The 25,274-nt window shown below is 36.9% G+C and overlaps 1 protein-coding gene across 1 annotated transcript in view; it reads left to right on the top strand.

Annotated features, from left to right (window-relative positions):
• Nucleotides 1-25,274, top strand: part of NBAS (NBAS subunit of NRZ tethering complex) — a gene marked incomplete at its 5' end in the record, with an annotated part of 197,389 nt that overhangs the window by 132,963 nt on the left and 39,152 nt on the right. The window contains 2 exons of the mRNA XM_084513261.1: nt 4,548-4,637; nt 7,042-7,237. Of these exons, the coding sequence (XP_084369387.1) occupies nt 4,548-4,637; nt 7,042-7,237 (286 nt within the window). The remainder of the gene's footprint in view (nt 1-4,547; nt 4,638-7,041; nt 7,238-25,274) is intronic.

Genomic DNA, 25,274 nt, shown 5'->3' with positions numbered 1-25,274 from the left:
CAATAACACAGTTAAATTTTTGGTAAGCCCCAAAGAGGTCAGGCAGTTGGACTAGATGATCTTTGAAGGTCCCTTTGAAGGTCCCTTTGAAGGTCCAACTGAACTCTTCTCTCTCTTCTCTCTCTTCTCTCTCCTCTTCTCTCTCTTCTCTCTCCTCTTCTCTCTCTTCTCTCTCTTCTCTCTCCTCTTCTCTCTCTTCTCTCTCCTCTTCTCTCTCTTCTCTCTCCTCTTCTCTCTCTTCTCTCTCCTCTTCTCTCTCTTCTCTCTCCTCTTCTCTCTCTTCTCTCTCCTCTTCTCTCTCTTCTCTCTCTTCTCTCTCTTCTCTCTCTTCTCTCTCTTCTCTCTCTTCTCTCTCTTCTCTCTCTTCTCTCTCTTCTCTCTCTTCTCTCTCTTCTCTCTCTTCTCTCTCTTCTCTCTCTTCTCTCTCTTCTCTCTCTTCTCTCTCTTCTCTCTCTTCTCTCTCTTCTCTCTCTTCTCTCTCTTCTCTCTCTTCTCTCTCTTCTCTCTCTTCTCTCTCTTCTCTCTCTTCTCTCTCTTCTCTCTCTTCTCTCTCTTCTCTCTCTTCTCTCTCTTCTCTCTCTTCTCTCTCTTCTCTCTCTTCTCTCTCTTCTCTCTCTTCTCTCTCTTCTCTCTCTTCTCTCTCTTCCCTTCATTTTTTAATAGTGTACAATATTACAGGCTTAACATCTGCCATACATTCTCAGAAACAGTAACTCTTGTTAAATATAACATACATGTAGTTATTTGTCTAAGGGTATAATTTCAGAAGCAGTATTGTCCAGTTCTGTTAACTGCTTTTATCTTCCTTGACTCTGTAATTCTTGTGCACAAAATTTAAAGTAAAAAAAAAAAGCTACTAACAACAGAAATTAGTTACTTCTTCAGAAGAAATCATGGGATTCTGAAGGTTTTGGTAATGCTGATAGTCTAATTAGACTTATCTAAGATTCAGTTTATTCCATGACCAAGATCACTCGTGTCATGTATTGGAAACTATCCATGATCCATGATTTAAGGAATGTTCATGGATGACGAAGAGAAGTTTGTATCGTGAGTGAGGATCTTCTACTTAGGAGTCTATGTAGTCAGGGAAGGCAGTTTAGCTCTTGAAGACATTATGGCCTCCTTTGTGCTCAGATGGATTTTGTGTTTCGTGAAATTTTGGAAGTATTCACCAGGCAATGAGCAGGACAGGTTTGGTGGGAATTCTGAATTTGTATTTAATAGACTGAGCACCTAACTTAGGAGGAAAGCATATTTTTCACCATCTCATCTCGTTTGAGCAGGGGTTCTTCAGGGAAATCTTGCAACCTGGTATCTTATAATTTGATAATAATTCTTACAGAAATGACTGACATTATGGCTTCTTTTCCCCAGTTTGGAATGATAACACCAACAATGTATTACTTGCTTATTTTCCTGATATTTAAAAGAAACACAAAATAGAGAAAAATAAGGCTGGATAAAGGAAAGAATTATCAAGTATTTATGATGAATAGTATAATTAGGTTAAAAGGCTTAGATGGATTTAATTTATTATCCTTTCAAGCATTCTTTGTACTTTGTTGCATTTGAAGAACTTGATTAAATATGCATCACTTTTTCTGAAACTCAACTGAAATCAAAATAAGCCGTTATCAGTGTAATTACACCAGGCTTATACCTATGAGTTTTGAGGTGAATGCTGAATTGTATGTTGCTTAAAACATGCATCAAGTAGCGTATAATCTGTATAAAAAAATAATCCTTCATTAATTATATTTGATTCTGTTAGTAGCTGTTAATTTTAAATCAGTAAGAACAAAACAAACTTGACACAATATTTGTCTCATGGGCTGTAATCTCTTTTTAGTTTCTGTAACAGTTCTCGGGAAGTTTTTGGGAAGTACAGGCAATATTAAGCTTTTTAAAAGTGCTAGATTTAATTTCTTTTACATATGTTTTTAGTATAGATAGCTCTAATTTATTGCTTGAGATTTGCCTCTTTTTATTTTCTTCTCCTTGCCTCCCTCTCAGTGGAACAGTGCCTGTCTGTGGATGACGAACTCTAAACTTTGAGCAAATGAATGTATCTACCATACCCAAGAACTGGCTTCACAGCTGTGTTGTCTGAAACAGTGATTTGCTGTTTTCAGAAATGTCCATCAGCTTTTGTGTATATGTTTCTCTTTACCCATGTTTTTTGAAGTGCTTAGAACCTGGTTGCCATAGGAGCTACAGACTCTCATGTCTAATTAGAGATTAAGGGCTTTTGTAAAGCAAGTGCTAGGACTGTTCAGAATCAGTCTGCAAAGAAACCCAGAAGCTAAGGTTTGCTAGTCATTCTCCTTTCATATGTAATTTACATAGGGACATTAAATGTAATTTGGAGTAAGTAGAATTACTAAGATCTCCATGGCCCGTCCCTACTGCAGCCTTATTTCTTTTCCATTTCAGGTAACTATCATTCTCTTCTTAGTATGTAAGTTTTATAAATATTCCCTTAGTTTTCTTTAGATATGCAATATTCATATGCTTTGTTGATGTCCTCTTATTACAAACTTACTAAAACAAACAAACAAAAAAAAAACCACAAAAAATAATACAGAAAAATGTAAAGTGAGCCTATGGAGAGGACATTAATGAACAGTCTTATTTCTGGTCACTTGGGAAATATATTGTAGATTTTCTTGGCTTTTTTATTTTAAAACAAATTTGAAACCACCTTTTAATGCTACTTTCAATGAATGGTTACTTTAATACTGCTGTTCTTTCTATGATTTGCACATTTGTGTAGTGCTGGTGTAATCTAAATGTAGAGGATTTTGTTTGTTTCATTTTACAGAGCATTCTGATCTTGTGTGTCTCCTCTGTGGAAAAATAGACTTTTCTGAGAACAAAGTATTTGACTGGACAGGCATTTTCCCCCTTTGGGAATCTGGAACCCTGGATATTTCTTTACCATAAACTATAACTTGATTATTTCCAAATATTCTCAAGATGTTTTAAATATATGAATTTAAACTTAACACTTCTAAAATTTTCTCAACTACCATATGACAGTATTGGTATTAACAATAGCACTTCTGTGATGATCCCATCAAAGTAACAGTATTTTTTGAGGAAAAGACTGGTGTTATGATCTTTTCAGTCTTACTTCATACTTGTGAGTGTGGTATAATAACACAAAAGGAATGGTAAGGTAAAACAATGTTTAGATTTCATTGTACAACAAATTATCTTGTATCTGTTCTGAATGAAGTCACATGTTTTTTAATCTATTGCTGTTCACTGAAGTGCTAGTCATGTTAAGTTTTTAAAAAAATATATTGAATACAGGAAGACACTAAAGATTTTAAGAATTCAGGTTTGTATGCCATACAGTATAATCATTTTTAGGCAAAATATTTACCTTTCTGAAATAATACATGACAAAATTATAAAAATTCATAACTCTTGACACAAAATCTGTGAAATAGTGCAGTAAACTGTAATTTTTTTTGCAAATTAGAGTCAGCTACAGAGTATATTTTTGCTTCAAACAACAGTCAGCAGACTCTAGACTTTTTTTTTTTTTAAGAGATATAGTAAGAGGCTGACATTTTTAGTAACAGAATAGCTTTGATATGCTAATGAACGGTAGAGAAAATACACCTTATCTCTGGGTTTTTGAGTCATCCTAAGTAAACTGACTTTGGAACTATTTGCTTTTGCCTTCCTTTGCTTCAATGCAGCATTGACAAACTCTTAAAATAGGCAAAACTGTTGTTTTTCTAGTTCAGTACAGTCATCATTGCTACTGAATTGAAGCATGAAGAGACACTGTAATTTATTGGCATGCCAGTGTGAAATCTCTTCCTCTCTCAGCACTGAGTTGCATCTCAAATTTGTTTCTCTGAAAATGTTAGCAGAAAAAAATCACTTCCACTGCATTAGTAGTGAAGTTTTTTCACCTATCAGGATGACTTTTCCAATATTTATTTTCACCATGGAAGAACATTATGGTTTAACTGGAACATCTGATGGGCAGCGTGATTCACACTCTTCCTACCTATGCGCAATAAGCCGGCAGTGGAACAACACCCTATCTTCCCCTTTCCCACACACTGTTCTTGAACAACCTTTTTTCTCTTTTTTCCTTTTGTTGCTTCTGGTAAGCATGAATCAGCAGAAAGGATTCTTTTGACATCAGGTTACAGTCAAGTTGGTTTAAACCAATATGATACAGTATGAGGATATTTGGAAAGAAAAGATGGTGATGCTTATGTGTATTTGTTTACTTATTGCTGATGAGATGTTTAAGGCAATAAATGTGTGTTTTGCTATGCTACTCTGTGTTATAAATGTTAAATTTTATCTCTATTTTCTTTCCAATTTCACTGATGTCTTTTAGTATTTATCTTTCCAACTTTTTTCTTGTTACTCCCTGTATTGCTTTGACACAAAATTAAGCAAGGAAAGTAGAAAACTTCCATAAATGCTGAACAATTCATATGTATCCTGCAGTTGTACAGATTTAGATACAGTGTTAGGGACTTTTCATGGTGAATTTTGTCTTACTTTAACAGAGCAAATGACAGTTCTTCTACATCAGTGAAAGATCCACTTGGAATCCTAGAAGGCATCGTTTCTGCAGTGCATGCAAGTGTTGAAAAAGGGTAAGAACTTACTATATGGATTCCCTGGTTAGGCTTTGAAAGATACTTCTCATGAAAGCCTTGAAGCTACAATACTGAATATGGATCTTTTTTTTTTTTTTCATGGGTGTATATAATGTGTTTACACTTTATTTCTTAGGATTTTATTTGGAACAGGCTATCACTTACAAGGTTCAAAGCCTGACAGAAGCTTTTACTTGATCATTTGGAAGAAAGCAACTCTCTGAACATAAAAATTATGTAACTATGTATTATGATAATTTGAGGAAATGATATTTCTGCTCTGACTCTACTAGAAGTAGAGTACTTAGGTTTTTTTTGTTTCAGTTTATTATGTAGCTTGCAAATAATATTGACTCACTTTAAACATCTGAATTTAGATGCCAAACTGACCAATATTTGTGGCGTATAGTGCAGAAATAATTTCATAAATGCTCATCTCTATTTTTAAATTCTCTTTTATGGATGCCCTTATTTCAGTTCATACAAAGGTCTGTCTTACTGATGTACTTCCCATTGCCTTTCTGTAAAAGGCAAGGAAGACAAAAAAAAAAATCAACTTTCTTTCCAGCTGTACAAATTAAAAACTTGTATTTAATAATAATAATTAATAAATAAATAAATCTTCATGCTCTCTAGTAGCCAACAAAAACAATTAAATTATTAGTACAGAGGCTCTTCTACTGGTATTATGTAAGCATTGGATACTGAAGTAGACTGACGTCAAAATCTACAATAAATCTCATTTACAGCATTATAAGGTAGCATGGGAGAGTCGGTAATATTTTATTCCAAGAGGTACTTTCTGGAGTCCTTAGGTGTATACTTCAACATGTAACTGTTAAAACAATAACCTGGAGTGAAAATCGATGTGATTACAAGAAGATATTTACGTTCTTTTTTAAGTTAATCTTACTTATCTTAAACTTAAGCTATTCAACTTAGAAAATATAAATCTTCTCCTAAGGAAAGCATGTGTAAGTATCAGGTGTGAGGTCTGCAAAACTGTAGAAATATTCAAACAGTTCCTCTTAATTCCCAAACTTTTAATTTACAGTTTGAATGCCACCTGTTTAGCTGAGGCATGTCTAATTTAGCTAAAGTTCTGCACTGAACAACATAATTCAGACAATGTAAAAACTAAATAAAATTGAAATCCTTGCAATCTGAAAATCTAAGCTGTCAATGTTTATTATTTCAGAGCTGCAAGACAGGTTAAATTGGTATTTTCTGTCTGATATTACTTTCCCATCTGTCTTGTTAAGACAAATAAGAGAACATTAGTTATAAAATCACACTCCACCTGGAACCACTTTCTTGATTTTAAATAAATAAATAAATAAGCTTTACTTTGAAATACTACTAAAAAAATATCAGAATAGCATTTACTGATGTTACATGGTAGTTTAGAGCCAGTAAAGTACCCAACACGTTATTCTGTCTGCAAATAGCTGGTTGGTTGAGTTCATGGTAATCTGTATGCTTTAAATGCTCTCACGTGGTTAGGATGTGTTCAGCATAATACACTTTTTAAAATTAAAAATTTTATTAATAGCTTTTTTATTTCTCTAAGTCAAGAAATAACAAAAATATTATTTTTTCTTTTAACATTTTTTCTTACCTTCTAGGAGTTACAGGCATTTTGTAATCATTATCATGTTAGGACATAAAGTAATCCACTTTGCTAAAGATGATGATGTAGGAAAATAAACAAATAGCTAAAGCCACAGGAGATACTAATTTGTGTATATGGAAAGTAAAAAAGGGATATGTAAGAAAATAAAGAATACAGGAGAATTTGAGCATTGGATAAAAAAAAAAAAAAAGTCACACCTGAAAAGCAAGCAGTCAGGCTGGTTTTATGTAAGGTCAAATGGTGTGCAGGTATAGGCATTGATCAGGACCAGTCACAATAAAACAGCTTTTATTTTTAAATGTTGAAATTTGGCATTGTTGTTATAAAATTGGCAGTCAAGGTAGTGTAGGAGACAATACATTACTGTTTGGATAGATGGAGTTCTATGGTCTTTATGTGGTTACTTGATTTTTGTTTTTTTAAAGATTCCTATACCACTTAATTTTAGGCACCTGGTTTACGAGGGCTCGTTTCTCTTCTGTCTCACGAAGGTGAGCTCTTTGAGAGATAGTGTCCTGCTTCTATGCAGGCATCTGTAGGGCATGATCATACTGCTCATGCTATTCTCTGTATTTCATATAGTGATTTTTGAGGGATCCTGATTTTGCACAAGTTGAAAATTGTGTGTAACACAAGAATGGTATATGAGTCTTCTAATGAAATTGTTTGTGTATTGAATGTGGTTGTTAACAACTCTGAAAAGACAGGTAGGTAATATTTTGATTAGGATTATCAAAGTCTGTTTAACACAGTATTGTTTAATTACAGGGAGAAAGTAGTTTCTTCAGATGACCTCCTGGAGTGGTTGAGACCTTTCTGTGGTGATGACTCTTTACCTGTGAAACCTCGCATCAGAGTATTGCAAATACTGGAGCAAGCTTTCCATCTCAGTGATGAGGACAGCAAGCTGCTTGTGTACTTCAGGACACAAGCTGTTCTCAGAGCATGCTGGTTTGAAACAAAGGTATTAAAACTGACTGCTGTAAATAGTAGCATGAGACCGTTCTTATGCGGGGATTATCTGATGAAATGTGAGTTTGTAGTACGTGGTTGGGATGTCAGTATGAGAACTAATCCTACCTTCCTTTTGAATCACTAATAAATAGCGATTCTTTGAAAAACAGAGTAGTTAATAGACTCCTCAGCTTTTGTTTGGGATCAGGAGTACATAATACCAAGCTTGATCAAACACTAATGATTTTTCTCTCTGTTATGCATTAAATTTTTCAATTTTTAATATTATCGTAGAATCATAGAATCTTTTAGGTTGGAAAAGACCTCTAAGATCAAGTCTAACCATTAACCTAGCACTGCGAAGTCTACCACTAAAACAATGTTCCTAAGCGCAACATTTGCATATTCTTTCTTATCAGACGATTTTGTCACTTTTATTTTCCTTTTTATCTATTTGTTGTGACGTTATAGTCAGAATTAGAGTGAGAATTACTGGCTCTTGTTACTTTTTTTCTGGGCTCTTAAGATACTATTCTATGAATGTGTAGTCAGAATATTAGGGACATGCTCAGCTGGAAAGAGTCGATCTTTAGGGAATGCATTTGGTCATAGTTAGAGGCTGCTACTGTTTCTTTTAGGAGGTAGCATCTAAGGCAGTAGTTTCTTAAAAAGGCTCATACCTTAACCTGTCCAAGTGAGAATTTTAAGTCTTTTTCAGTGTGAAGTGGGGAAAAATAAGGTAAATCATTCTTGCAAAAAGTTGTTCTAATCTGTTATTTGTTCCTCACTCAGAGTGGCAGAGTGCTTCTAGTCCAAACTTTCTAGTCTAAGTCATATTCATTTTCATCCTGAATTAAAGGGCTAGAAAATACCAAGCTCTGATTTTCTAAAGCATATGTAAAACTTAATCTAAGACTAGTAAGGATCTTATAGTGAAGGTTTTCATGCATGAAACTGCTTGAGTTTATGAAGTAGAACATGGAAATATTAATGAATAACCAAAAAAAAACCAACACTTGTATGCGTGAATTTTTTTTAGCTGCTACATTTCACAACTCCTTTTGGTGAAATTATTAATATGAAAGTATGTATTACTACAGAGTTTCTACATTTAGTCTTCTAGGTACAATGAAAATATACAAAATGCTTATCAGGGAGAAATAATCTTGTCTTTGAAGCTTGTATCAATTGCTGCACATAGAATTATTAAAAATCAGTTAATTTACATCAATTTTCTGAATGATTTTTCTATGATTCTATCAACACCTTTCCCCTTCTGTCTCCAATGTTAAAACCTTGTGGAGCTAAAATATTTTTAATACTTCCAAAAAATCTTTGTACAAATGCATTTTGTGTTCATTTCAAACAAAAGCACTATCTCAGTTTTTATGTGCTTTACTAAGACTATCCAAGGGAATAATCACCATAATAATCTCAAAGAAAATGCTTATCCCTTGGCTCATTTAGAAATTGCTTTTTCTCTTGGATTCACAATAATATCAGCACTTAACTCCGCAGTCACTCTTAGGATGTCTGTGATTGGTTTCTTCATCTTCAGTTTCTTTTGTTGTTAATATGCAGTGTCCTGTGTCAACATTTCTATTGCCTGCAACCCCCTTTCCTAGTCAAAAACCTTTCAAAACGTTCAACTAGAATATTTTTTTTTTTTTTTTTTTTTTAAAAAAAAAGGCAGATAATAGCCTTCAGCCATATCTGTAGAAGAAAAAAACACCTGTATTGGATGGCAACCTTGTGAGACTCATTACACTTGTTTGAGAATCATGAAAGATGTACAACGACTTTTTTTTTCCCATAATCTGATAAGTCAAAATTTGTATAAATTTATAACACAAAGATTACATCTATTTGTTTATGTTTCGTGATGTTTTAGGAATTACTCAAATTCATTGCACATGCTGCTGGTTGACATGGAGCTCACTGCCCTCCAGGACCCCCAAGGCCCTCTCAGTAGAGCTGCTTCCAGGCTTGTGCTGCATGGGATAGTGTTGTCCCAAGTGCAAGACTTCACATGTATCTTTGCAAAATAGTACAACTCTTGTGGACCCAATTTTCCAGCCTGATTAGGTCTCTCCATATTATATGTCAGTAATTTCTGGTTTTTGAAGTGATGGATTTTCAGAGTACTCCTACTTTTGAGCAGAAAAACACACCTGGTTTTGGTGAAGGAAGCAGTGCACTGATAATAAGCAGCACCCTAACAGATCTAACAGATCACAACAAAGAACAGTTGATCACTTCAACTTCTTTTCCTGATAAGTAAGCAAGTATTGCAAGAAGCCACGTAGTAAAAACTGTAACTATTGTGCTAAGTAAGCTCAAACTTTTCAGAGCTAATTAAATAAAAGTGTGCCATACAATGCTGTAACATAAAATTTTCTGTATAAAGTATTTAGCTAAGTTCAAAAATAGTTCTTATAGTGAAAGTTATGCTTATACATACTTGTATAAAATAATTGTTTTTTCACCCCAGTTCCTGCTACAGAGTGCAATCATAAGAGTCCTGTTGGAACACACTTAAAAACAATTCTAATTTTCTTGTCAGTTCAAGCTAAATGTGATGGATGGGAACCCTTTGTTTTGAGTGAATATCTTGTGCTAGATAACTAATGAGTGGTTTAGACAGAACAGTCATATTAGTTTCTCTGTTAGGTACCAGTAATTGAAGTTCAGAGCTCTTCACTAACATCCAAGAATGAAAGTGATTAACTAAACTATTTTTTTTTATCTTCTAGTCAGCTGATGTCAAACACTAGTCTAGAAGATAGTGCTAGAAAGGGGAAACGATGACCTTATTTGATTGAATTTGTTCATTTTGTGAATTAACAAATGGGAGACAATAATAAGACAGCACATTGCAGACTGTTTTCTCTGTATTTTTGCTAGATGCATTTCATAATCCTTGATACATTACAAAAACAATAACACTGCATAATTCAGTAGTTGAGTGACTGCTGAAAAGTGAAGAGAGATTTGAATCCCAGCTTTTGGGAGAGCATTAATTAAGTTTCTCATACACAGGTGAGTGCTTCAAGTGTGAGGATGTAAAAGCACCATTGTGAAGGGGAAGTTAAAGCACAGTCTGAAAGTTCTATCAAATTGCTAGGTAAATGCAATTTGACCCATGGTAAACCAGGGTCAAAAGTAGACATAAGGAATTACATCTTTCAGAAGTGTGCTCAGACATGTTGAGATATCTGTCTGTTTCTGTAGGTATCTGGTTTTCTAACTCAACCACACCTTTGTTGAATTGGTCATCCTTTCTCATCCCACAAAGTAGTAAAACCCTTGATCACATTATGGAAAAAAAATATGGCTGAGGGACAACTGAATGCTGTTTTTAACTAGAGGATTGTGTTTAAAAGATTTATTAATGAAGTTTAAATTGTAAATGTTTCAAAAATGTGTTCATGATCTTGCTTCCAGACTATTCTATCTGTACTTGCTTGGCATTTTTGGCATGCTTCTAGAAGATCCCTCTTTTCCTCTACCATTTCTTCATACAGAAAGGGACACTAAATGTTGTGAAGGTTGTATGTAAATTCCTATTGAGTAAAGATAAATTTAATGATATTGCGGTGTTCAATTACCAGAAAATGTGTGAAAGCCACCCTCAGAGTGTCTACTAATCCTCTTAGTCAGGCTTTGCATACATCAAAGGGAGACTTAATATTTAATTATGCTGTAGGTGCTGTAAGTAGTGGTCCAACAAATCAATGTGCTGCTGGGAAACAGGCCAGCTCTTACAAAATTAAAAATGTACTTTATGGAAGCAGCTACCTATCAAACGGTCAGAAATACAGCAATTTCCAGTTCTCTAATGATTAGTTAACAAAATTAAAAATTCAGAGGTCCTCGTTTTTCAAAGGCTTGAGAGTCTTTAATTCACATTCCAGTAGCATCCCATCCTACTGGGAGGAGGAGGCATGTGTTGTTTTAATACCCTTGATGAATTTTATCTGAGTTCTTCAGGTTCTGTAATTTTCTAGTTAACTGGTGCATGAAAAATATGGGTCAAAATACCGACTCTTTTGTACATTAAAAAAAGTCTTGGGTGGGAGGTGAGAAAAATGTGGTTTAGAATGTTCATATCGAAGTTTGATTTTTATCTATCTAAGATGAGAAATACATTTGTTTTCATATCACGTGTAAAAATCTCGTCTGTAATGACTTGCATCAGTGTCTAACATGCAAAATAACACCAAGCAGGTTACGTGTGTACAGTCATTCAATACAGTGACCAGTTACAGTACAAGAGAGGGTTTTTTCCCAGGAAGTTGCAGTGGTTCTGTAAAGGTTCTGTAGGTAAACTAAGGGTTAGTTTAAGACAAGAAGTTAGCAATTGTGAAGCTTATATAAGACAGGTCTTTAAAGGATTGTTTAATTATTATGCAAATTGAAAATGTAATTACTATTTGCATACTACTTAAATGCAAATAGCTTTGTCATTTAGAGAAGGTAATCTCATTTAGCCTTTCCCCTCATATTGTTACATTTTTTGTGATCTGGAGGGTATAGAGATCTGCTTTTAAAAAGATTTTTTTTAAATTCTAAGGGATGTCTAATACAAATTTGAGATTGTAACTTTAGGACCTTACTTATTTTATCTGTTACTTTTAAAATTTAACTTTGAAAAATAGTAAATTAATGTGTGTTTGGTATGTGCAGCCCCTCTCCCCACACACATTTGCTGTTCCTGCATATAGGCCTTCATGTATGTTGCATGCACACTGTATGTGTCTCAGCCATCTTTGTAATACCTACGTTAACGTAATGACTTTCTTAGCTAAGTCTCCATTGGCTTTTTTGTCTCTCTTCCCCAGTGTATGACAAATATGTATCTGTTTACATATTTTTCCCATGACTTCATAAAGAAAGGTTTTAATGCAAATAATTGTGTCACATGACTTCCAGCTTTTATCTAGTGCCTGTACTTGTGTCAGCTAGATTGGAGCACAAGTATATGGAAAGCAAAGAGGCAAGAGTTCCCAAGGCATTTTGCTGGAGGCATTTATCAGCTTTCTGATTGCAATGACCTGCATTTAGCTTGATCTGGCAAAATACAGGTGAAGGAACAGTATCTGTTTAATCCTCAGCCATTTTTTGTTGTGGAACATGCTTACTTAGAAGAAGGATTTATGCTCCTATCAACTTTGAGTAAATTTATTAAGATGATGTTTATAATTCTAGAGACATTGTTTCTCTACTGGTAATGCATAAAAATTAGGTTTAAGAAATTAAATGTAAGTTTTAATTAATATTTTAAAACACTAATTTCCATTTCTTGAAGATGCAATTTATCCATATGAAAACATGTAAATTGTATTTTTTTTCTGGAAACATAAACTGCTGTAGTGTGTATGATTGATTAAATACTTTAGGATGCAAATGAAAAATTTTCCATTAACTGCACAAGTAAAATGGATAAGACAAAGTGAAGAGAGAAGCAGTATAGCTTGAGTGAACATGATGGTTTCCAATGCAAGCCTTAGGTAGAACGATAATCCATGGCTACTGCGGTTGTTTTAGAGGAAGATAAATGTGATCTGGAGTGAATTCATGTGGAATAATTCACTTTCTGTAATAGGTCTTTTGTAATGAATGTATAGATGGGGAATGGTTTAAACAGTTGCATATTGTGCTTTTATCACAGCTTTAGAAAAATTAATATCTCACTAGTGAGATATTCAGAGTTATTAAGTTGCAAAGAAATGTATGGGTAAATGATAACACAACCTTAGGTTATGACTTTCTAAATTTGTGGCATTGGTCATACAGCACTGAAGGCAAGTCATACTGGCACTGTAGAAGGATTTTTACCTCTTTGTGATTTTGTATATGTTGTTGTTCCATGTTTTATAGGACAGTAAAATTCAGAAAATCAGTCTCCTCTGTGTACCTTGCCACTTTTTTTTTCCTGTTGCTTACTCAATCCAAGTAAACAATTCCAGTCCTGTTATCTCACCCCATTTTTTTTCTGTCTGTTTTCTATTCTCACCTCCATCTGAGCCTACTGAGATACCCAGAATACCTTTGAAATGAGATAATTGGAGAAGGAATATGATGTCCTTGTGGAAATTAACAGTATGTGTATCCAAACACCTCGATTGCTCTTTTGACATTAGCTGTACGTTAACCACAGGTCTCTGAATTTCAGTCAGTGAAGCTCTTTTGACTTGACGAGACAGTTCCCTAAAAGCATCCATTAATTTGTGTAAGCAAAAAAGCAGTCAGAAAATCAGCAGAAATTCTACTCTTTACCATATCATTCTAAACTGTTTTTTTCCATCAAACGCTGATGCTATTTTAGAGTTCTGTAAACTCTGTATCATCCAAGGATCCCTTCTCAAGTATTCATTGAATAGTTGTTACTTCTTAGGCATTTCTAGTAGTTCATATTCATTGAAAGAGATTTTTTTTTCCATAAGAAAAGCAAGTGCTTCATATTCAACCTCTTTTACAGTGTATATAAACACTAGTCCTTGTAGCTTTTCAAAATGTAAATGTCTGATGTTTATGAGGGCTTTTTTTAAATAAATCCTAGTTTTGGGTAGGTATCACCCTAAAATTACATGTGAATATGGCATTTAGATGTTCTTTTCCGTTACTTAGAATTATGAATCTAACTATGTTGTCATTATTATTACATAGAGGCTCATCTGTGACTACCTGTTAACTGCTATGACTTTGACTACATCAAATTAAAAAGAAAAGCACCAATTGCTGTGCTTATGTAATGCCATTCTGTATGAGTGTTGCATTGTGTTGCTTACTTGTTTCTGATTCATTTTATGGCTGTAATAGACTTACTCATTTATTTAAATTTGTACAGCAACAATAATTTTGTGGTATCTATCCACTTGGCACTTTCAATGCTCCTGGTCCAGGTCATAAATATGGATAAATAGAGAAATCTTACATTAAAAAAAATAATTGTCTGTCATTTATTTTATTTTTATGTTTATTTATTTATTTATTTTAATAGATAGTGAAATATGACATTGAGTTGGAGTCAGTATCAACAACCTGTTGTTTCTAAAGGCAGGTGTTTCAGTTTAATGTGGGTTGTTCTTTATAAAAATACCTCTTTTAATTTATGTTACTCTATATGCAAAACAACATTTTGGAAGGATTCATTTTGACAAGTTTTCATTTAAATTAAAATGTTTTTTGTTGTCGACGGTAGGAAGACACAGACGCTCAGTATGAGTGAACAGTGAACTTCAACTTTAATGGATAGCTCAGTCGCCTTTTATCTAGTTTGAACATAATCAACTCATACATATTGCAAAAACTAAGCTCAGGATTGGCTAACATTTTCCCGCTCTTTTCAGGTAGTTTCTCCTTCTTTTAGCTACCTTCCCGCCTTAGGGACTTTCCCCATGGCTCAAGGGCATCGTGTCCTTGAGCCTGATTGGCTCTCAGCCAGCTGCGTACGTGCCCAGACTCTTGTGAGTTGAGTACGGTACTTTACTAGCCCATTGCCTCTTAACTGCCCAACATCCTCGTGTCCTATTTCAGTTAACCATTCTTCCACAATTCCCCCGTTTTTGTTTTGCGCTACGAACACCCTCTCTGTGAGTTGCTCTCGTCTCTCAGCTAGGCAGCCAAAGACCACACGTGCAGCAATCACAATCACTACAACTATAAGTCAACTTGCTCCCAGGGACTGGAGAAAGCGAAGTCCCTCTTTAACTAACAAAACCCATCCACCCATGTTCCCAAAAACAGATTTAAGCCAACGCAACCAGAATCCCTTGCGCCATTAGATCAGCCATGGTTGCTGTTATCCGTACTTGATGACTTTTCTTCAATGGCTGGTTTAACACATCGACTAGGCACCCAGGTTGGCCCTGTAGGGGAAGAGATACACACATAACCTCGCCCCATATAAATCACGTCAGCAGGCCCCAACCATTGTCCTGTTTTCATATCTCGGTACAGTACTCTCATAATACATTTATTATCATTTTCAGACTTAATGTAATGACGTGCCGCGGGTGGTTCCTCATCATCTCCAAATATACACAAATGATTGAGAACAAATAAAGTTTTATCCACCCTCTCTCTAACATCTGTAATGTCTTTAAACTTTTCCAAGTACTGCTTAACTGTTCCATTAGCCCTTTCTACTATAGCTTGACCAGTTGGTGAATGTGGAATACCAGTTATATGCTTAATGTCCCACAGTTCCATAAATCGCTTAAGTGGCCCACTAACATAGGCTGGACCATTATCTGTCTTTATAGTTTGTGGTACTCCCATTACTGCAAAACAACTGGCAAGATGACGTCGTACATCCCGAACTTTTTCCCCAGGCTGCGGTGTAGCCCAAATCATGTGACTATAAGTGTCTATCGTTACATGCAGATATCTCAATCTGCCAAATGCTGTGACATGAGTGATGTCCATTTGCCACACTTCGTTGGTTTTAATCCCTCTCGGGTTTGTTCCGATTCCGATTCCCACTCCCGAATTGTAATGACTACACGTTGGGCAAGCTTTTACTATCGCCTGCGCATCAGCTCTAGACAGTTTGTAAGCCCGTGCAAGTCCTTTAGCGTTCTGGTGAAAAATAGCATGAGCCTCCCGAGCTCTGCAAAAGGGTGACAGTGGTGCTTCAGTAGCTGTTGCGGCGACTAGTCGGTCCGCTCGAGCGTTGCCTTCTCCCAGGCCTTCTTCCCACTGATGACTCCTTATGTGTATTACTGCGTACGGTTCACTTCTTTGAGCTATGGCGATCTGTAGACTGATTATTAATTCTGACAGCCGTTCATTTTTCAAGTCTCTCAAGCCTGAGTCTTCTATACGATTTGCTATGCCTACTACATATAAGGAAGTGGGATAGACGATCTTAGTTATCCATCCCTGGTTTTCCATCCATGTCAGAGCAGTTGATTGTAACGTTTTTGCTACTATAGTAGCGCCATCCTGCAGTAGTGCAGCTTGTAACTCTTCAGAATTTTGTATATACCATTCCAAATCGCCTGGCTTCATGGGTAACCAGATCATATTTGGAGGAACCCCATCCACCTGCAATATTCGATTCCTCCCCTTCTTTACTAATTCTGCTAATGTTGCAATTTTTTCTTGAATTGTTCGTCGAGGTTGTAACGGAGGAGCTATCCACTCTAATACCACAGTTTCTCCTCCCTTCTCCCCCGTTTTTATTTTTTGCTGTGTTATGGCACCCATCAGGTATTGTGAGCCACATAGAATGGTAAGATCGAGTGGCCTGTCAGATATACGTCGGTGCGTGACACTCGTTGTGATCAATGATGCGATTTGTTGTAATATTTCTTGTTGTTTTTCCGATAGTGTCACTTTTGAAGCAGGATCAGTTCCTTTTAATAACGGCCGAAGGGGATTTAATAGTTCATTCGGAATCCCGACTACTGGCCTGATCCATTGTAAATCTCCCAGCAGTTTTTGAACATCATTAAGAGTTTTGATGTCCGATTGGATTGTAAGTTTTTGAGGCTGAATGGTGGAATCTGTAATTTTCCAACCCAAAAACTTCCAGGGGCTTGTCTCCTGAACCTTTTCCGGTGCAAGTACGAGTCCCATTTGTTTTAAGGTCAGTGTTAAGTCATTTTTCTGTTGTAGAGAAAACGGTTCCTTCTGGGCTAACAAAATATCATCCATGTAATGATAGATTATTGTCTCTGGCCATTTTCGTCGAATCGGTTGCAGAGCTGCGTCAACATAAAGCTGACATAACATAGGTGAATTACGCATTCCCTGGGGTAATACAGTCCATTCAAATCTTTGATCCGGACCTTCACGATTTATTGCCGGGAGAGTAAAGGCAAACCTCTGTTTGTCATTTTCATGGAGGGCTATTGTGAAAAAACAGTCCTTCAGATCCACAATCAATAAATGCCAACCCTCTGGTATCATAGCAGGATTAGGTAGACCAGGTTGCAGTGCTCCCATGGCACACATTTGATTATTAACCGCTCGCAGGTCGTGAAGTAAACGATATTTCCCCGATTTCTTGGGAATCACAAAAATTGGAGTGTTCCAAGGGCTTGTTGACAGTCTTAGGTGCCCTTGTTGACACTGCTCCTGTACTAGTCCGTGAGCATGTATTAGACTTTCCCGTTTTAGCGGCCACTGCTCAACCCACACAGGTTCATCAGTTTTCCATTTTAGTGGGATTGGGAAAGTCCAAGCAATGGCCATACCTATAAATGGTGGTCTGATGTAAGAACCATTCCCATCTGAGCAAGAATGTCTCTCCCTATCAGTGCTTGTACTCCATCTGGCAACGGTAAGACAGATACACTGCATTTTACAACTTTGTCACCTATTGTCCATTGCAGTACTGGTGATCGACGAGCAATAGTCATACCTCCTACTCCTGCTACAGTGGTACTGGATTCGAATGTAGGCCAATGCGGTGGCCAAGTTTGCGCACTGATTATTGTCACATCTGCGCCAGTGTCCAACAATGCCTCAATTTGCAGTTTCTCATCCTTTAAGCATACTGTGATTTTCTGTCGTGGTCTCTGCTGCATGCCAAGCGTTAATAACGCTACTTTTCCTGTGGAGCCAAATGCTCCGAATCCTCGGTCCTTATTGACCATCGGTGGTAGAGATGCCGCCAAGTGTGGCAACGGAATTAATTGAGCTATCTTTGTATCCTTTGGTACATGCATTGGAGGAAACATTGCAGAAACCATAATCTGTATTTCCCCACAATAGTCTTTATCTATAAGTCCAACCAATATTTGTAATCCATTCAGGGTAGCAGACGATCTTCCGATCAATAAAGCTCCCACAGGATCACCATTAATAGTAACTGGTCCCATAACTCCTGTCTTTACCCTGGTGGGTTTAGAGTCCAATAGCATTACATCTACTGCTGTTGCCAAATCCAAGCCGAGGCTCCCTCTGGTGGCTGGTCGGCAGACATTGGTGACAGAGCCGTTCCGGCTGCTGTCGTAAATGCCGCTTTTTGTGTCGTCGCGGGGCGGTCCTTCCCGCTGCTCCAGCCGTTTCCCGACGCACCATGTCGACAGGTCGCTGTGTTATGCATATTGGATTGGCAGTTCTGACACCACACTGATTTCGTTTTGCACTCTCGTCTCATATGTCCCATGATCCCACAGCGAAAACAACGCGGTCGCGGAGGACGGCCTCCGGGCGTTTGCAAAGGAGCAAGGGCAGCGAGTGCTTGATTCTGCGTTTGCTGCGCAGTCTCTCTTAATACCTGTGCCTGTTCTTTCATACTATCCCCTAGCTGTTTTATTACTTCTACCAACATAGCCTGCGTACCCACGGGTACCTGAGCCATCCTTTCTAAACCCTCCTCAATTGTCCAAGTTCCCGGTAACGTAGCTAATATACTACGAGTTGAAGGGTTGCAGTTTTGAATTGCACACTGCTTTAGAATAGTGCCCTTTAGATAATCAGGTACTCCAGCCGCTTGTATTGCGTTTGCTACTCGATCAATAAACAACCCAAATGGTTCCTCCCTTCCTTGCTTGATGCCCATATAGGATGGTATCCCCCCTGGCTCTCTTTGTCTGGACCCATCAATGCTTGTGCTTCTAATCTATAATATGGTCCGAGCCCCATCAATTCCTCCAACGTGACACCATGTAACAGATCTCCAGGTGCCCTTATCGTAGCTACTGCCTCTTGACAAACACTTTGCCAATGCGCATTAAAAAGAAGCTGTTGATGTTGTGTTAGGATCAGCTTCATTATACTACGTATGTCCCCAGGGAGCAATATATTAGTTCCCCAAATATAATCTAACATTTGCCGAGTAGGTTCCCCCTTTAAACCAGAATCATTTACAGTAGATCGTAATTGAGTTAATAGTTTCCAGTCTAAATTTGTCATATTAACCGTCACATTCCCCTGTGCATCTGGTGGCGAGTATACTACCGGAAAAGCTTGTGTTAACTGTGTTGCCGTTTCATAATTCCCTTCACGCAGTGCCTCATTTGCTATTTGCCTCCATAGACCTTCTCTCCCCTGCGCCCCCGTTGTGAAGGGATTTGTATTCGATAGAAATAGGCTAGCACTGGTCCTTCCACTTGCTCCTTCCTCACTTTCTATTGGAGCGGTTGGAGCTGCTGGTAGTGAAAGCTTCTCCTCTGCTACAGAGGACATTGTTACAGGCACCTCCGAATTTCCCGAGACCCCCTGTGTAATGGTAAAAGTTCTAACGGAAGGTGGCAACGGGCAATCTGTTCCTTCCATATTTATTTGCTGTGGATTAACCTTATTAACCCTTCCTGGTGGTCCTAACTGCTCTGTTGCAGCAGCGGCAATTCTTTGTTCAGCTTTATATATGCCTAATGCATTAGCCACTGCTCTCCATGGATTCATTAAGGTTTTTAGCAGACTTAATATCTTTAATAACATCATCAAACAATTTGTCCCCAATTTACACCACTCTGTTTGTTCAAAACTGTATCAGGATTTGTAAAAACAACCCTGCGCTACTGCGTATGCTAATATCCCTGATAATTCTTTTATCTAAAATGCTCCGCTTTTCTAAAAATCATCTGAGCAAATTATACACCGCTTGTCTTTCATACCTTTATATATACAGTTGCAGCCTTTGCAAAGACCTCGGCGGCGCTTTTCCAGCGGGACCCTTTATAGGCTCATCCCGGGTGCGGGGACTCCCTTCCACCTTCCGAGCTGCGGGTGCGGGGACTCCTGTCCCTTTCACCTTTCCGACGCGGGTGCGGGGATTCTTGTCCCTTCCACCTCCTGGGCTGCGTTGCAGGACCGGTTCCTCCCTTATTCCGTCCCTCGCAGATTCAACTCCAGCGGATTCCCTGTTCCCGTTCAGACCGGTCCCTGTTCGGGCGCCAATTGTTGTCGACGGTAGGAAGACACAGACGCTCAGTATGAGTGAACAGTGAACTTCAACTTTAATGGATAGCTCAGTCGCCTTTTATCTAGTTTGAACATAATCAACTCATACATATTGCAAAAACTAAGCTCAGGATTGGCTAACATTTTCCCGCTCTTTTCAGGTAGTTTCTCCTTCTTTTAGCTACCTTCCCGCCTTAGGGACTTTCCCCATGGCTCAAGGGCATCGTGTCCTTGAGCCTGATTGGCTCTCAGCCAGCTGCGTACGTGCCCAGACTCTTGTGAGTTGAGTACGGTACTTTACTAGCCCATTGCCTCTTAACTGCCCAACATCCTCGTGTCCTATTTCAGTTAACCATTCTTCCACAGTTTTTTTTTTTTTTTAATATCATTTTTCCTCTATTAGTAAGAATTGCAGACTTTGATCATCAAGACAGCAGTTACACATACAGTTGAATACTGGGAACTTGTGCTTACACTGCTCTCTTAATGGTCATGATAATCAGAAAAGGTAAACTGAAGAGCCACTTCCATAATGGGGAAAAATACTGATGCTAATTTAACAGCTTAAATTTAAAAGTAGCATTTAAGGATTGAAATCTTGTTATTTTCAGGCTAAATCTTCTATCACCTTTTCAGTTTTAAACGTATCTTTACCATACATAGACTGCGAGGTTTGAAATAATGATTAATAGCTGGTGCATGCAAGTAAAATGGCTTACAAGTTTTTAAGATCCTTGTGTTGCATAGCTGTTATTTTTAGCCATAATTTACACAGATCCATTTTTTTCATATTAACTGACAATTAATGTATATTTTAAATTATATGTATGTTAATCTTCTCTTTAAATTCTAGCCAGCTAGCTATATACATCTTTTAAATGCATTTTTTTCTTTATTCACCCTTATCTATCTCAATATCTGTGTATGGTCTTCAGAGGTTTTCTCTGTGCAGATTACAACAGAGTCTCCTGTAGAATACAAATGAATGGATTTTATTTTCTGTGCAAGTTATGCATTTTTATGCATTAGGCAACGCACTTGTGTTTACTGACTCTATATGCATTTCTTAGAAGTTAGTGAGCTGCATGTCAAGCAGATAAGGAATTAAGCAATATATAAATCAGTTTGGAAGAAAAAGGTTCTTGGGTATTTCTATGAGACAGGGAGCTCAACATGTGGCTAAGCCTTTGTTTAAGCCCTTACCTTTAGGCTTTTTGGTTGGCTTATTTTTAAACTTGAATCCCATAACTTGCTTATCCTGTTCAGTGACTTTAGTTTGAGAAGGATTTGGCCTGTGACATCGTGCACATCCCTTCAGTATCTGTGTGCAGCAGGCTTTCAGAGGTGCTCACCACTCGCAATCCTATTTTAATATGTGCAGTCTGTGGAGTCTAGCTTTGGGAGAAAGTACAAAATGTCTGACCTCAGAGTTTTCCCACCTCTGGGGTAGGAGACATGGTTTGTGAACACTGAGTTTGTCACACAAAACTCTTGACTTTGGTTTTAATTTCATATTAATTGCTCTAGGAAGATTAACATTTTGATGGCAGACACTTCTTTTCAGTCTTTCAGATAGTGGCTGTTTTTCCAAGGTCCTATGCTGTCATTATTCTTTTTGTGAGTTCAGGACGTGAGTAATGCTGCACCAAGAGCTCTTGTCTATGTGCTGTCTTAAACTCAAATGAAGGGGAGATAGTGAATTACGCCTTTGCTTTGCATTGCTGGCTCAAGTTATATTCTCATTAGTAACGGTAATGAAAAGTACTTTGAATGGGGGAGTGTGAGGTGGTGGTATTTTTTTTTTTTTTTTTTTAAGTGGAGAACATGGACCATACTACATTATAACACAGATTTACAGATTTTCCTTAGTAAATATGTTGTTCTCTGTTAAATGGGGTAACTCCATAGGCATATCTTCAAAAACGTTTCCTTCAAATAACAGAATTTTATCCACAACATTGTACAGGCTCTAAATGAGATCATGGTGGTTTTTTTTGTTTGTTTGTTTGTTTGTTTGTTTGTTTTTTAGTGTTTTTTTCATAAAATAGAACTAAATCCTGTCATTACATGGGGGCATCTGTGAGCCTAGTAGAACAGATTTTTAAAAACTACCAATCTCTCAGCTGTGACTCATTACCTTATAATGTTTCCATTTATCAAAACCCAAAATGGGTTTGATGTAGGATTATCTACATACAAACTTGGCAGATAGAAAAATCGCATTTAAAATTGGCATGTTCCTCTACAATGAATGTTCCTCTTCTCATTTCTGAGAAGCTAAAGCTCATCTATGTAAAAGGATAGATGGACTTCTCAAATGACATACATATGAATATTTTTTGTATATATTTTTTTTCTTCTGCAGTGGTATGGATAAACCATCATTTTATAATCTAAACCACACCTTTATGTGGGTATTTTCAAAAGTAAAAGTTGTCTTTGCCCTTCCAAAAAACCAGGAAGTAACTATAGTACAAAGTCTGGAAGCTCAGTGAGGAAGCTGACGTGGTGTATGTCAGTGCATCACATTAGTCATTTGGCAGTATTCCTTCTTCTAGGAAGTCTTTTGAATTTAATTCTAAAACCGTGTGAATATTTATATTATACAAAGCGTGGTGCTGTATAGTTTTTCTTTAAACTGTGTTTCTTAACTGCCTTTAACTCTGTATGTGGCAGTATTGTGCTAGGACATGGAGCAAAAGGTACTATATCAAATTATTGCCTAAAGTTTTGATAAATACTGGGGAAAGAACTTCATGAATATATGAGGTTTAAGATGAGAACTATAAAATATATCAACAAGAAAACTTTAACCTCATTATCTGCAAATAATTTGGAATTGTTTATACATATTTTAATACATAGTTGTTTATCACCTGTGAGTTTTACTACAAAAGCAAATATTGGCTTAGCAAATGTGATCAAGATTGACTGATCCTTTCTCTCCCAAAGTCAGATTTCTGCTCAGTTTAAGATGGAATTCTGCGTTATGAAAATAGTTGGGTTCAAACGTCTTCTTACTGTGAATCTTTCCTATTCTTGAGGTCTCTGAGCATTGCATTTCTGCTGATTTGTCTCCAATTCTACTGTTAGAGAAGAAAAGTTAAGTACTTTGGTCCTTATTGTATAAGAAGTGAAGGATGTGGAAATACAAAGCAGGTGTAGATTAAAAGGTATCTAATTTCAACTCCATTTTGCTTTTCAGTTCAGGTAAAGAGAATTAAAAGATCTGGGGTTTGTTTCATTCCGTTGCCAATAGTTACTAATAGGTGAGGGACCACAGTGTTAGAAATCATGGCCATTTCAATGCTAACTTATTATTTAGAGTTCAATAGCACTGAGTTTTGTTATATATGAAAGAAGTCAATAGAACAGAACGGATGAAATGTCTCAAACAGTTTAGAACAAACAAGTATGAAAATTAACAAAAATAAAAGAATAAAAAGAGGAAACCGGAGACGTTCTTATTTCATGTGCACAGTGAATAGAGAGAAAGGGTAGCAGAGGTGATTATGTTACTAATGGAAGTATTAAGACTCTTCCTTTAAGAAGAACTACCCATTGTTTTATTCACAGAATAAGAGTTTTTTACACAGTTACAAAATTAATGATGTATGGAAAGGTTGTACCTTTGCTTTCTTTGTAACATCTCAGGATTTTACTTCTATTCAGCTATCTTGTGGGAGTACACAGTTCATGTAATGAAAATGGTAGGCTTACCTGAGTCCCTGTCTTCCCTCAATTTCACTTGGAAACTGCAGATGAAATATTTTTGGCCCTGTGTGTTTTCATAACAAAGATTTTAATTGATATGTGAGTACGTAAAGATGTTAGTGCTGGTTCATATCAAAGTCCAATCTAGCCCAATATTCTGTGTCTAACAGTGGTCAAAAAATGGGTGTGGAAGGAAAAAATAAGAAAAGGAGTATGTATGAAACTTACCCAATCATTGTCCTCATCTCTGGGAAGTCAGAATCACAGAATGTTTTGGGTTGGGAGGGACCTTAAAGACCATGTAATTCCAACCAGAATTAATTCCAATTAAATTCCAACCCGACCAGAGGCCGGGACACCTCCCACTAGACCGAGTTGCTCACAGCCGCATTCAACCTGGCCTTAAACAAGTCACAGTCAAAGGAATTTAATTAGGAGTAGGAAGTGGAAGCAGTTCTATGTGTCAACAACCTCTAAATTCCACAAGCTCTAATTACCACAAAGACCTAGGAAGTAGAATCTTAAAGTGAAATTAGGAAGAGCTACATTTTGAGCAGTAGGTGGGAATAATTTACCAGGAAGATATGAATCTTGTGTTTATATGTTAACTTAAAGTTGTAAACAAGTCAACAATTTTTAACTTGTTTACTTAAGTAGAAGAGCAAGTCTATCAGGAACCATTCTAGTTCAAACAGAAGCTAATGTTTTACTGCAAAATTATTGGATGAAATTGTGCATAATTAGTGTGTTGTGCATAACTTCTCCTCCTAGGAGTCTCTGAATTGTAGTGCATGTCTTGCAAAACAGATAACTAATTAACTCTTTTTTTTTTAAACTCTTTGTGTAAGTGTGGGTGAGATCTGTTCATAACCTGCCTTTAATCAGGTACCTCAAACTCTTCATGCACAGCTCTGCTCTCCTGCTTGCTCTTGACTTCTGTTGGTGTGTGCACGTGCACACTTGGCCATATACAGGAAGCTGAATAATTGTGGATTATTCTTTTTCACCTCTTAGTACTTATTCTAGCCTGACTCTGCTGTGTCTCTGAGGATTTCACTCTCAATCACAACCTAAAAGAATTCTTTTTAGAACCACCCAGGTTTAGAAGTAATGGAATGCTGATAGTGTACTGGCGACAATATCACTTGTGGTTTTGCCCTTGAAAGCATTTAATGCTGCTCTGGTACATGAAGGTTTTTAATAAGATGTTTCAATATGTGCTTTTGTTTTTGCCATTATTTACAAGTATGTAACGTGTCTAGCATCAAGGTTGATGGGATGTCTAGCATCTTGAAACAGTCTGAAGAGAGTGAAATGAAAAATAGTGTTTAAAAGCCCCTCATCTTATCTTTGCAGGGTCAGTAGCTGTACAGTTTCAGGAAGAGAACATGTCTGCCTTTTTTTTTTTTTATATATAGCTGAGGACTTTTAACATTTGTGTTCATAGTCTTATATGAATATATATGAATTAT

The sequence above is a fragment of the Aythya ferina genome (genome assembly GCF_964211825.1).
Source record: "Aythya ferina genome assembly, chromosome: 3".
Classification (NCBI taxonomy): Eukaryota; Metazoa; Chordata; class Aves; order Anseriformes; family Anatidae; genus Aythya; species Aythya ferina.
The sequence above is the reverse complement of the archived record's forward strand: the minus strand, read 5'-3'. Positions and strand labels throughout refer to the sequence as shown.